The sequence below is a fragment of the Dreissena polymorpha genome, chromosome 1, assembly GCF_020536995.1.
Source record: "Dreissena polymorpha isolate Duluth1 chromosome 1, UMN_Dpol_1.0, whole genome shotgun sequence".
In the NCBI taxonomy this organism is placed as follows: domain Eukaryota; kingdom Metazoa; phylum Mollusca; class Bivalvia; order Myida; family Dreissenidae; genus Dreissena; species Dreissena polymorpha.
Genome location: NC_068355.1, coordinates 166,638,374 through 166,653,566, shown reverse-complemented (window position 1 = coordinate 166,653,566; position 15,193 = coordinate 166,638,374). Strand labels below are relative to the sequence as shown.

General features: G+C 34.7%; 1 protein-coding gene across 6 annotated transcripts in view; it reads left to right on the top strand.

Annotated features, from left to right (window-relative positions):
• The window catches only part of LOC127859482 (peregrin-like), a 98,847-nt gene extending 84,922 nt beyond the window's left edge, over positions 1–13,925 (top strand). For all 6 annotated transcript variants that reach the window (XM_052396948.1, XM_052396958.1, XM_052396979.1 and 3 more), the window contains 2 exons: positions 7,059–7,193; positions 10,632–13,925. In XM_052396948.1, the coding sequence (XP_052252908.1) occupies positions 7,059–7,193; positions 10,632–10,689 (193 nt within the window). In that variant the 3' untranslated portion in view covers positions 10,690–13,925. The remainder of the gene's footprint in view (positions 1–7,058; positions 7,194–10,631) is intronic.
• The last annotated feature ends 1,268 nt before the right edge of the window (positions 13,926–15,193 follow it).

Below are 15,193 nucleotides of genomic sequence, written 5' to 3'. Positions count from 1 at the left end.
TGCCGGTGCTATGTTACCTTTTCCCATTTGATCATTCTTAAGTATTGGTCTTGTAATGCTGCTACTGCTACTGCTACTACTACTACTACTACTACTACTACTACTACTACTACTACTACTACTACTACTACTTCTACTACTACTACCACTACTACTACTACTACTTCTACTACTATTACTACTACTACTACTACTAGTACTACTACTACTAGTACTACTACTAGTACTACTACCACCACCACCACCACCACCACCACCACGTCTACTATTACTACTTCTACTACTACTGCCACTACTACTACTACTTTTACCACTACTACTACTACTACTACTACTACTACCACTACTACTACTACTACTACTACTACTACTACTTCTACTACTACTTTTACTACTACTACTAATACTACTTCTACTACTACTACTACTACTACTACTACTACTACTACTACTACTACTACTACTACTACTACTACTACAACTACTATTACTACTACTACTACTACTACTACTACTACTACTACTACTACTATTACTACTACACTGCAACTCCAATATATCACGGTCCGTTATATTGCGTTGTTCAATATATCGCGAATCGGCTATGGCTCCCAAAAATCTGATGAGCATAATCTCTAAATACAATGTAACATGCTTTAAAATCTGAGAATTTGAAGAGATACAATCCGTTTCAAAGTTGTATTTTACCCTTTTTTCACCCACCTTAATTTCTGTTTAATCCGACATTCATAATCCTGTTTTAACCAGATTGTTTGCTCTCATTGTACACCTCTCTAGCACCTGTGTACTGCGATAAACAATAATCCAACTTGTCAAACATCACAGGTCATTTTGGGTGTTAACCATTCTCTATTGAATTTGCTTTGAACTGCCGAAACGCACCAATAAACACATGTAGGTGTATACAATTATAACTGTAATTGTCACAAGTAAATACTGACCTATCTCAGCAATCTTTGCGCTTTAGATACAGTGTAAATTATTTGCTTTTAATTGAGAGGTGAATCATGTCCCTTTTTCATGCTTTTCATGAGGTGAATGACGTCATTTTGTAAATGGGTCTAATTTGTGCATGCTTTCTTGAACAATAACATTTGACAATAGTGTTTCGGATTACAACTTTAATTATATGCATTTAGAATACTTACATGGAATAATGATTTGTGTTATACCAATTAATAACATATGGATGTAACAACCAAATCAATATGGTAAGTAAATAGTGTGTTTTGAGATTGCCAAACTATGCTAATGCTTACATATACATGATGAATAACTTGACAATTTATATCGCGCTCCGTATATATCACGGTCGCGATCTTTGGATCCCTTCAACCGCGATATATTGGAGTTGCAGTGTACTACTACTACTACACCACCACCACCACCACCACCATTCACAGTGACAAAAAACGTATTCACACAATGGCTGCTACTACAACTTAGGCCACGACTTTTTTTTTTATTGGTTTACAAAAATTATTTTGAAAATGGTCCATCGGGCGGTCGAAAAAAAAAAAAAAAAAAAAACATCATTGGAAAAATAAGTTTATACTAATAACATCAGAACAAAGACATCATATCTTTTATAACCTTAACACAGAGACGAAAAATCAAATAATGCAATGAAACACATCTATATCTTCAAATGAAATGAGTCACCTAAAAGCACCTTTTGTAACATCAGGCAATTTTAAACACTCCATTAAATGCCATGCGTTCTTCTCCCATTAAAACGAAAAACTGCGCTTCATTTCCGTCATTCGATGCGCACCATTACGCAATGCGATGCCCGTTGCATAAATCTTATATAAGATAAACTACTCATACACAAAGTATGTGTTTGCTCTTATTGTACTTAATGGCATCGTCCATGAAAAAAAATCGAGGTAGATCGATCCCCGCGTCGTCACGGTAATGTTGTTAAAGTTGTTGTTGTCATGAAAACTCGTTGATTTACAACGCAAAACGTCTTATTTGAACTGACGCGAATTAATACAATCATATTTGTCAACTTGGCTTTTGCTTTATTTTGATAATTTAATCCAAAGTTTAATGTTAGCAAGTGTTTTTACTGGTATTGTAAACAAGGAGCCAGTTAAAGTCTTCCGAAAATGTGCAGTCTGTGTGAATTGACAGTTTGACGTCATCAAAGGAAAGCCGCTTGCTGTCTGAAGCAATAAATCGACATATTTCGCGCCGACAAAATTGGCTTCCTTTGTCTAGCAATCAACATGCCGAACCAATCGTGCGTTTGTTTCTCAATTGCAATCCTCCAATTTAATAATAGCACGTGCATAGCTCCGCCTTCGAATCTTTTGCAGAGAATTGAGGCGGAGTTTAACGGTTAATTGAGCTAGTATTTTACGCAAGTTGAGTTCCGATTTGCCGAAATTACTCGACCCTAAGCATTAAATCGACAAATACATTTATCAATGATTTTCCGAGATATACCGATTTGTTCCGATTTCCAAACTTTCTGTACAGTTCCTATAAACTATGGCGGACTTGTTAACAAAATTCCTAAACACATATATCGTAAATAATGGCAGTGTTTTATTGGATAATTTATACTAATTATCAAATTGCAAGGTAATACTTTTTTATCTACTATAATATCGGGTTTGTTTAATATAATAAACATGTTAAACAATATAGTTGCGTCACAGACTCGGAAATAAATTTTGATGCGGTCGACATTTTACTGATGCTGATTTTCCTATTGTCTGTAATTAAATAAATTTTGAGAAGTGCCCATAAAAGGACTGGTACATACTGTGTCACATTGAAAAATATCCCGATCTCTGTAATATATGTGAACCAATCGTTGAGTGTACTTACTTGATTTTATTCGTAACCGTACTCAAACCGGATCGTTTTTTTTTCTCGTTTCGCTCGTTTTTCAGTGCGGTCGGGAATAAAATATATAAAAAAAAGACGATTTTCCGATTTTATTTTTTTTCCCATTTTCCAAAAATTAGGGTCGGCGGTTTTGTAAACCAAGAAATATAAAAGTCGTGGCCTTATAGCCCATATAGGGGGGCATGCATGTTTTACAAACAGCCCTTGTTTCTATGGGATTTTAACCAAAACTGTTCATGTTTATCTCCGACACATATTTTTAGGTCACCTGTCATGAAGTGACACGGTGAGCTTATGTGATCGTGTGATGTCCGGCGTCCGTTGTGCGTGCCTGCGTGTGTCCGTGCATCCGTCCGTCAACAATTTGTTTGTGTAGACAGTAGAGGTCACAGTTTGCATCCAATCTTGATGAAATTTGGTCAAAATGTTTATCTTGATGAAATCCGGTTTGTGATTGTATTTGGGTCATCTGGGGTCAAAAACAAGGTCACTAGGTCAAATAATAGAACAACCTTCTGTAGACAATAGAGGTCACAGTTTTCATCCAATCTTTATTAAATTTGGTCAGAATGTTTATCTTGATGAAATCTGGGTTGGGATTTTATTTGGGTCATCTGGGGTCAAAAACTAGGTCACTAGGTCAAATCATAGAAAAACCTTGTGTTGACATTAGAGATCACAGTTTTCATCCAACCTTTATGAAATTTGGTCAGAATTCTTGATGAAATCTGGGTGGGATTGTATTTGGGTCATCTGGGGTAAAAATCTAGGTCAAATAAATAGAAAAACCTTGTGTTGACAATAGAGGTCACAGTTTTCATCCAATATTTATGAACTGTGGTCAGAATGTTTATCTTGATGAAATCTGGATTGGGATTGTATTTGGGTCATCTAGAGTCAGGAACTAGGTCACTAGGTCAAATCATAGAAAAACATGTGTAGACAATAGAGGTCATAGTTTTCATCTGATCCTAATGAGTCAGGTGAGCGATTCAGGGCCAACATGGCCCTCTTGTTTCAGTGTAAGTTCAAGGAGAAATTTTGGTTGGTAAGGGGAGGGCTTTTATATTTCGAGCCAGACATGACTTGCTACGCAATGTTTGACCCAAATTTAACACTACCATACAGACTCAGAGGCTGGTTTTGATTGCTTCATTAAGCATCAGTGCAGCATATTGGTTGTCATTAATCATAACTAGTCTGTAATAAGTTGCCTGGATGAAGTCTGGGTAAAAAAGTAATGCCATGAGAAGTCACCAAAATAGTTAAAATGAAAATGCACTAATGCATACTTAAAAAAAATGATTTGAATCAGAAGTTAAATGCAATTTGTATTGGCCTTGATTGGTGCTTCACGTCAAGAATACGGTCAAAGAAAAAAACAAAAACAAATCTTGAGAAAGTTGAAATGCTGGAAAAGCTTTATGCTCATAATGTTACAAGCCTTAATTAACTATGGTTATATGGATGAGGTATTTTTAACAGAATATTGCTGTGCAAAAAAACATGTGTTTGAAGTTAAAAACAAAATACATTGTAATACTCTTGAATTTCAAAACACACCCTAACAATGCAAGTGGCCACATTGAAATAAAGGACATCCAGACATGCACAACAGACATATAATATACAAGATACTGATAGCTAGATGGTCAAATGATGAGGTTAATGTGTGTTCTAATGTTATTCTTTCATTCTTTGTACTATATTGACTTAGATTGAAAATAATACCCTAGTATAAACGCTATATACATGTATACTCCAAATATCAAGAAGGTATACAGATTAAATTCTTACATAAAATGTAAAAATCACAGTTATTTGCTGTGTATGAGATATTTTGAATGGATTTAGATGTTTTTATTTGTGAGCGTTAGCTCACAAATAATGCAGACCGAATTTTGCAAATCAGTATGCCTTAGCTACGCTAGGAACCGTTACCTGTGACTGCCTGTGTAGATAACTCCAGTAAAATTAAGCAGACGACAGAATGCTAAAGGCGTCTGCTTTAACCACTGCATCTGCCTGACAGTACATGTACATTGTGTGTATTTGACAGCTTGTAGACAACGTTGGCCAGTCTAGTGTTTATTATTGGAATCTGTACATATTGGCTGCTTTCAGGGAAAACGTGGCTTAATGCATGTCAAATAAGATTAGCCTGTGCACACTGATTAGCTGTATCAATGATTTGAAAAAAAAGAACACATCTCGACCTGTGTTTTAAGACACACTCTTTATAAATTTGAATGGGTTGTGGTCATTTCAAACTTGCAATATAAAAAGCTATAACATAATTTTGAAAACTGAGTTGCGTCTAAGATTATACAACAGCGAACAAATTCAGTGCCTTCAGCGCTTTGATTTTGTCCCCCACCACTATAGTGGGGGACATATTGTTTTTGCCCTCTCTGTTGGTTTGTTGCTTTGTGTGTTTGTTTGCCCCAACCTTAACATTTGCAATAACTTTTGCTATATTTAAGATAGCAGCATCATATTGGGCATGCATGTGTATCTCATTCAGATGCACATTTTGAGTGGTGAAAGGTCAAGGTCATCCTTCAAGGTGAAATATATGGGGACTTAATGTTTCACAAACACATCGCTTGTTTTAAAATGCTTTAATCCTTGTAGCTTCGGGAAAGTGGGGCCAGTCGCACCCCATTAAAATCATTTGCATTATAGAAGGTTACATGCCCTGTCTGTTTGTCCAGATTTCATGTGCGCTCTGTAATCAAAAGCTTGTGAGGATTTTAACATAACTTTGGTTATTCACCATGTGTCCCAACTCCCATACTTCTCAGTGAAAAATTTAGGTAACAATTCAAGGTCAAATATGAATTAAATTCTCTGATTCGAGGCATAATTCACATCCTGTGACAATCCTTGTTTTTGTTTGTTACAATTTGTGAAATCCAGTATAAAACTATTGTATAATTTGCAGCACTTTATGACTTTTTTAAACTTGTGTGAACAAATACACTAAGACTTAATTTCATTTATGATATGTATTGTCCAATGTGAACTCTTGAAATTAAGAAGTGGTATTAATACTTCACACAAACACTTCAAATGTAAATTGAATGTAGTTATAACATAATTCTTTGAAATCAAACTGTTAGATAACGCGCAGTTTTTTAAGCCATGGATCAAATGTTAATATAACAATTTTGACATAATACTGAGATATCACTTGCCTGTTCATGGGGACTGTTCATGGGCGTTTCTATAGTACATAAAAGAGTTTCTTGTGCAAGCAGTCAATGAGGTTGCTTCTGATAACAGTACATCATAGACAACATATACAACATGTGAAGTAATATCCTTGTTTTCTTGAAAGCCATTTATTTGACACAGTTGGTGGTGAACATTCCACCCTTGTAAATTCGCTAATCAAGAGAAAATTAAAACCTTATTAAGATACTGGGTAAGCTAGATGCATGATGGTCTTTTTGCGGTTGTCTTGTCTTTGAACATGATAGTGGGCAGGAATAATGATATGTTGTTCTTGTTTTTTTAATTGCTGGCATAATTGTATCCTGCATCCCTCTGTAGGTTCTATTTAAACACTGGAATTTGTAGCCTTTTTACAAAGTATACTTGTTGATACAGAATCTCACTATCAGCTTTTTTAGAAGATAAGGATCCAAAAAAGTGTATTCACAGTGTGCATAATTAAGCTATCCTGTTGCATTGATTGGTGTTGGTGTCCAAAGTTACAACGCTATCATGTAAATATACATAAAACAATGTTAAATTGCTGTAAGTGACAAACAGTTGTAAATCAAGGTGACAGGAAGAAAAAGTTGAATAAAGAATGAAGAAAAGACGTACATGAAGGTCAAAAGAATAACTCATTTGTTTGATGCAGAATCTGCTTTTTTGATGCAGGCAAATAGCAGTTTACTTATTGTTGTCTTAACCACACAGATTTGTAGCACCAATTTGATGTAAGCTACACACATCCTGAGGAATAGTTCGTTTATCATGAGGAAAAGAGGCATAATGCATGTGCGTAAATTTTTGTCCCAGATAAGCCTATGCTGTCTGCGGAAAGTGTTGTCACAGATTAGCCTGTGTGGACTGCGTCGGCAAATCTGGGACGAAACTTTACTTCGCACATGCATTAAGCCCCTTTTTCTCAGAGTTGCTCATTTATGTTGCGCCCATTTCAGGCAGTGGTTACCTAGGAACAAGCTGGAGCCCCTGGGGGTGGACTCAGGGCTGGATAAGAGCAAGCTGCTGGAGAACAAGAAACCCAACGTGAGGAAGGCTGTCCAAAAGGCTTACGAGAAGGCTATACTGCACAGGTTTGATATCAACCCTTTTCAGCTAGGAAGCAAAGTGAAAATTGCTATATGCAACCACCATAAAAAGAACAGCATGTGAGTAACTCGCAGTCTGTTCATGTTTAATGCTGTTTTTGCTGCTCATCTTTATTTTAGGGTTAAAAATGAAGGTTCTAAAACTGAAAGTAGTAAGAAAGGTTTTAATTTAGTTTGATTTTATAAAGGACTACAAAGTCATACCTGAGTTGTGAAGGGTTAGCGTAGAAACATGAGTTTGTTTCATCTTTCATTAAGCTTATTTGCCTTGGAAAACATGCTCACAAACTCAAAGATGTAAATGAGTGAGATTGGATCAATGAGTTAGGCCTGATGTAGATGTTGATATAATGTGAAATCTCCATTGATAGGGGATATTTTCTAGAAATGTGTTCTTTTCACTTTTTTGATGAACACTTTGTATTAAGGTATATTTTAAAGTATTTTATATATAATGGAAGAATATTGCGAACTTTGTTATAATGCTTCTAGAATTATGTACTTAATGTTGAGATTTTACTTGAAAATCTTTGGTTATCATGGTGACTATTCTCACCATCATGTTCCAAATATATCAAGTCAGTTTATGAAGAAGTTGATTGTAAGAAATGTTTAACTACAGATAACTAAAATCTAGGCAAGACCAGCACATATTTTCACAAGTGGAAGGTTCACAGGCCTGTGCTAATTCAGTCCAGGGATGTGCTAGCGCAGTTCTTATTTCTGTACTGGTTTTGCAGAACTCATCATTTGTCAGTACTCATCAGTTGTCATTACTCATCAGTTGTCATTACTCATCAGTTCAAAGTACCCACCAGTTCCCAGTATTCCTCTGTTCTCAGTACTCATCAATCTCAGTTCTCCTCAGTTTTCAAGTATTTATCAATCCTCATTACTCAATAATTCTCATTACTCATCAGTTTTCAAATACTCATTTGCATAACTCATCAATTCACAGTACTAATCATTTGTTTGTACTCATAAATTCTCATTACTCATCAATTGTCAAGAGTATTCATCAGTTCTGTTAGCTCATCAATTCCCAGTACTCATCATTTTTAGCTCTGCTGTTTTCTGAGAAAACCTGAGGTATTGTCATAGCCAGCTCGTTGTCTGCCGTCCGCGTCGTGCTAAAACCTTTACATTGGCTCTAAAATCAAAGTGCTTCCACCTACAACTTTGAAACTTCATGTGTAGATGCACCTTGATGAGTTCTACACGCCACACCCATTTTGGGGTAACTAGGTCAAAGGTCAAGGTCACTGTGACCTCTTTTAAAAAAATCTGACAAGCTTTCATTTATTCAAAACTGCACCTGCAGCCGAGCGTTGGCACCCGTTATGCTGTGCTCTTGTTTAAGTACTCATCAATGCACAGTATTCATCAGTTCCCAAAATACATCAGTTGTCAGTACTCATCAATTATCATTACTCATCAATTCTCAATACTCGTCAATGTTCAGTACTCATCACTTATCAGTACTCATAAATTCTCATTACTCATCAATTCTCAGTACGCATCAATTCTCACTACTCATCACTTGTCAGTTCTCATTATTTGTCAGTTCTCATAAATTATCATTACTCATCAATTCTCAGTACTCTCTAATTCTCAGTACACGATAGCTTCTAAGTACTCATTAATTCTTAATACTCATCAGTTCTCAGTACTCATCAATTCTCAATACTCATCGATTCTCAGTGCTCATCAGTTATGCATCAATTATCAGTACTCATCAGTTCTCAGTACTCATCAATTCTCAGTACACGATAGCTTCTAAGTACTCATCAATTCTTAGTACTCATCAGTTCTCAGTACTCATCAATTCTCAATACTCATCGATATTCAGTGCTCATCAGTTATGCATCAATTCTCAGTACTCATCAGTTCTCAGTACATATCAATTCTCAATACTCATCCATTCTCAGTGCTCATCAGTTATGCATCAATTCTCAGTACTCATCAATTCTCAGTACTCATCAGTTCTCAGTACATATCAATTCTCAATACTCATCCATTCTCAGTGCTCATCAGTTATGCATCAATTATCAGTACTCATCAGTTCTCAGTACTCATCAATTCTCAATACTCATCGATTCTCAGTGCTCATCAGTTATGCATCAATTCTCAGTACTCATCAGTTCTCAGTACTCATCAATTCTCATTACTCATCAATTCTCAGTACGCATCAATTCTCACTACTCATCACTTGTCAGTTCTCATTATTTGTCAGTTCTCATAAATTATCATTACTCATCAATTCTCAGTACTCTCTAATTCTCAGTACACGATAGCTTCTAAGTACTCATTAATTCTTAATACTCATCAGTTCTCAGTACTCATCAATTCTCAATACTCATCGATTCTCAATGCTCATCAGTTATGCATCAACTCTCAGTACTCATCAGTTCTCAGTACTCATCAATTCTCAGTACACGATAGCTTCTAAGTACTCATCAATTCTCAGTACTCATCAGTTCTCAGTACTCATCAATTCTCAATACTCATCGATTCTCAGTGCTCATCAGTTATGCATCAATTCTCAGTACTCATCAGTTCTCAGTACATATCAATTCTCAATACTCATCCATTCTCAGTGCTCATCAGTTATGCATCAATTCTCAGTACTCATCAATTCTCAGTACTCATCAGTTCTCAGTACATATCAATTCTCAATACTCATCCATTCTCAGTGCTCATCAGTTATGCATCAATTCTCAGTACTCATCAATTCTCAGTACTCATCAGTTCTCAGTACATATCAATTCTCAATACTCATCCATTCTCAGTGCTCATCAGTTATGCATCAATTATCAGTACTCATCAGTTCTCAGTACTCATCAATTCTCAATACTCATCGATTCTCAGTGCTCATCAGTTATGCATCAATTCTCAGTACTCATCAGTTCTCAGTACTCATCAATTCTCATTACTCATCAATTCTCAGTACGCATCAATTCTCACTACTCATCACTTGTCAGTTCTCATTATTTGTCAGTTCTCATAAATTATCATTACTCATCAATTCTCAGTACTCTCTAATTCTCAGTACACGATAGCTTCTAAGTAGTCATTAATTCTTAATACTCATCAGTTCTCAGTACTCATCAATTCTCAATACTCATCGATTCTCAGTGCTCATCAGTTATGCATCAATTATCAGTACTCATCAGTTCTCAGTACTCATCAATTCTCAATAATCATCGATTCTCAGTGCTCATCAGTTATGCATCAATTTTCAGTACTCATCAGTTCTCAGTACTCATCAATTCTCAGTACTCATCAGTTCTCAGTATCTGAGTACTGATCAGAACTCTTTTAGTACTGGTACACTTGAAACAATTGACATATTTTAATGCTGAAATTCAAATAATATACCATGTCTGACCACTGTTGCTGCATGTTTTAACTCTGTATTTTTAGGTGCAGTGTGACCGGAGAGCCAAATCCACTGTCGGGTGATTCCAGTTGTGAAGACTGAACAAGTTCCAATAGGCAGAACATTTTGAAAATCTCGATGAAAAATTAATTACAGTTGCCACAACTCAATTACAATGAATTAAGAGATTAGTGTAGAACTGTTGTATTTGCTGAACAGTTCTTTATCAGATACAGCGGTTTACAGCTCAACCTTTTAAATTTAAAAGTGAAAACATTATTGATGAGGATAAAAAAAATGAGTTAAATAGCATTAGAATATTATATAGTGTATGAGAAGTATGTGGTGATAATGGAATGCTAACAGATTTTCTGTTCTGAGTGGACCATATTTAATAAAATAACACATTATGCTGTATAGTGTAGGTAGCATACGTACAATTAGAGCAAAGAAGGGGATTTGTTTAATTCATTAAATTCTGTAACAAATTGTGTTGAGTATTGAGCACTAGAGTGTCTTTAGTATTTATTGCACTATTGCTTCCCCTTAGCAGTTGATGAAAAGTTGAAATTTTATTTCAAATGTTGTTGATTATTTATAGATTAAAGATTTTTGTTGATAAAAAGCTAACATTGATAATAAAATAAACATTGAAATGTATAGTGTTTATGAAGGAGGTAAACTAAAATATATTTCCAAGAAAGTTCTTGCAGATGCAAAATGAGCCTTAATTATGATGTGAATGTAATACAAGTTATGTAATCTAATATGTTGATTGGTATGTGTTATTCTAATTTTGTGCATTAATATGGTAATATGATGTTTGAAAAGCACACTTTTAAGTGTGTACAATTGACTTTGCAACTCAACAATTGTCAGTATTATGGTAGCAGCTGTGTATTAATAATTCACTACTAAACAAGTCAGAAACGTTAAGTTTAATGTTCATTTTGTTATATTCTAACATTGCCATTGATGTATGTATTCATTTTACAAATGTACTTTTTTATGAGTGCAGATGATATAGTTATGAGAAATGTAAACAAAATATATTTTCTGGTTTGATGCAACCTAATCTCTAAGTAAGAAATAAACATACAATAGTTTTTAATTTAAACATGCAATACCTATTGTTTTGTATGCCTTGAGAGTGTAGCAAAGTGTCTTGTGCCAAACTCTATAAACAAAATTTTGATTCTATAATGGTAAACGTTGGTCAAAGGGCAACAACTGCGACTTAATTGTGATGTTAAGGTTAAACTGGAGCAAAATATAAGAGTGTGTGCATATATTACATTTTATGATTATTAACTGGTGAAAGCTGCATCAGAAAGTCAGTTACCAAACTTTTGTTACTTTTAAGGTTTAATGTATATGTATGTATTTGAGATTTGTTTGCCATTTAAAAATGCTTATATTTCATATGTTTCATAGATTTCGATATTTTAAGAATTTTTTTTATCAACAAAGTTGTAGCAGTCTTTGAAAACTGTAAATATTTTGTAATCAATTGAAACATTCATTTCTTATTTTTCAAGTCAAACATTACAAATATTTTTTTTAATTCTGTATATAAAATTTGTATCATAAGTTTTAATTTCAGTGTTATGTTTTATAATGTATACCATTTCATGTGCTTATGTTTTATTTTACACCATAAAGTATCGTGTACATAGCAGCGTTATTTATTGCTCTTCCAAGCAGAAGATAGTTTTGATGTAAATTTTGTTTGGGCTTTTATACAAATAGAAAAAAATATTCAAGTACAGCAAGATAAAAAATAAATATTTAAATGAGTTCCAATCACTACAAATACTTAAAGTATACATAAGGAATAGTTTTCAAGAAACTACCGAGCTGGAACATCATGGGGGTCATGTTTGATTTTGTTCTGCTGGTTGTGGAAAATCTTTAAATGAGAAATATATATTTGAACATACGGAATGAAAGTTTCCTAACGGTTTCACCAGAGGGGACTTATGGTTTTGTCTACGTCCGTCCGTCAAACTTTTCTGGATCCTGCGATAACTTTAAAGGTTCTGAATATTTTTTCATGAAACTTGGAACATGGATAGATGGCAATAGGGACATTATGCATGTCATTTCATTTTGTTCCTACGTCAAAAATTGTGGTTGCTATGGCAACAAATAGACTAGAAATAGTGCTGAAAATGTTGTTTTTTTTCTGGATCCTGGCATTACTTTTAAAGTTCTTAATATTTTTTCATGAAACTTGGAACATGAATAGATGGCAATATGGATATTATGCACGTCATTTCATTTTGTTCCTACATCAAAAATTGTGGTTGTTATGGCAACAAATAGACTAGAAATAGTGCTGATAATGGTGTTTTTTCTGGATCCTGCGATAACTTTAAATGTTCTAAATATTTTTTCATGAAACTTGCAACATGGATAGATGTCAATATGGACATTATGTACGTCATTTTTTTTTTCCTTTGTCAAAAATTCTGGTTGCTATGGCAACAAATAGACTAGAAATAGTGCTGAAAATGTTTGTTTTTCTGGATCCTGAGATAACTTTAAGTTATTAATATTTTTTCATGAAACTTCCAACATGGATAGATGGCAATTTGGACATTATGCACGTCATTTCATTTTGTTACTACGTCAAAATTTGTGGTTGCTATGGCAACAAATAGACTAGAAATAGTGCTGAAAATGGTGTTTTTTTCTTGATCCTGCGATAACTTAAAAAGTTCCTAATATTTTTTCATGAAACTTGGAACATTGATAGATGGCAATATGGACATTATGCATGTCATTTCATTTTGTTCCTATGTCAAAAATTGTGGTTGCTATGGAAACAAAAACAAAAAATTCTGAAATTGGTGAAATTTCTGACAATGGTGGAGCCGGTAGGGGACTTTTATTGCTTGGCTTGTTACAACATGTATTTGGTTTAAAAACCTTGACTTGATGTAATAAGGGCATACACTAGGTTAAGGCTGCAAAATCCAAAATTGTGGTTTCGGATACTTTGAAATCCAAATTTGTTCATTTTAATCTCGTTTCAGAGTCTTATAATGCTTTAAAATAAACCTGCAATTAGAACACACTAGATTGTTTGCCACAATAGTAAGGACTGTTTGACATGTACTGAAATATGCATCTCTCCAAGACCCTCTTTTTCAAAATAGTCTATCAAAAGTTATTAACCTTTAAAACATGTGATGTGATATTAACATAGCTCTCTGTTTCACAGTTTGTGCAGCTGTCTGTAGTAAGACTTAAAGCAGATGCATTCTTCACCTTTTTCATGACTGTTTACCTAAGTTTATTTTTAATATTTGGAATTGTTATTCCCCCCCCCCCCCCCCCCGCCCCCCCCCCCCCCCGAATAAAAACACAAAAAAACACCACCACTTTCAGTTATTAAGTTGTTTCCTTGGTAATTTTACATTTTGACTATACTTCACATAAGGAATTTTCTTTTTCAATATACGGACTGCACGGCTTATCTGGGACGACACTACCCACATGCATTAAACCCCCTTTTTACAGAGCACGGCTCACATCTTATCAAAACCCAGATTTGGCAGTAGTGGAACAGTACTTTTGGAAATCTGATGGATCTCACTTTGTTGGGTAATTAGTTTATCTTTTGCAGCACTATTCAAAATGTAAAAAATATTAAAGTTATTCTAAAAAGCTTGATTTGCTACCTTTTGCTTCTTTTGAGGAACAAAACTTGTGTGATTTTAAGTAAAACAAAATTCTAATCCGAAGTAATGTTGAGAAGGATAGATTGAGATAAAAACGAGATGAATTGTATGTGTTATCGTTATGTTTTGAAGACAAATTGTGTATATTTAAAACAGCTGAATCTGTTGTCAAGAAATGAAATAAAAATTAGTTACACGCCCAATTTGCAGATTGCCTCTAGTATGTACTGTTGTTGAAACTGTATTTCATGAAAAATGTATATGAACTGAAAGCGTTGCTCAGAAGCTTTCTGAAAGAAATTAAGGTAATCATTAAAACATTCTCTTCCTTGACATGTTCAACTCACATTTGAATGTCATTTAACTGTTGTGCTTGTTTATTGTTTAACAGTGTTCTATGTGTTTTTGTTACTCCTGGTATCAGATGCTGTTATCTGTTTAGTCTTTAAGAACTTTGGTGATCGGTTATGTTTGGTGTTGTCCTTTGTTTGGTGAGGTTTAATAACGAGTTTAACTGTGTTGTCCACATTGCAATCTGTTACTACTTATTATGCCCCCCTTCGAAGAGGAGGGGGTATATTGTTTTGCACATGTCGGTCGGTCGGTCCGTCCACCAGAATGTTTCCGGATGATAACTCAAGAAAGCTTAGGCCTAGGATCATGAAACTTCATAGGTACATTGATCATGACTGGAAGATGACCCCTATTGATTTTCAGGTTACTAGGTCAAAGGTCAAGGTCACAGTGACCCGAAATAGTAAAATGATTTGCGGATGATAAGTCAAGAATGCTTAGGCCTAGGATCATGAAACTTCATAGGTACATTGATCATGACTCGCAGATGACCCCTATTGATTTTCAGGTCACTAGGTCAAAGGTCAAGGTCACAGTGACTTGAAATAGTAAAATGGTTTCCGGTT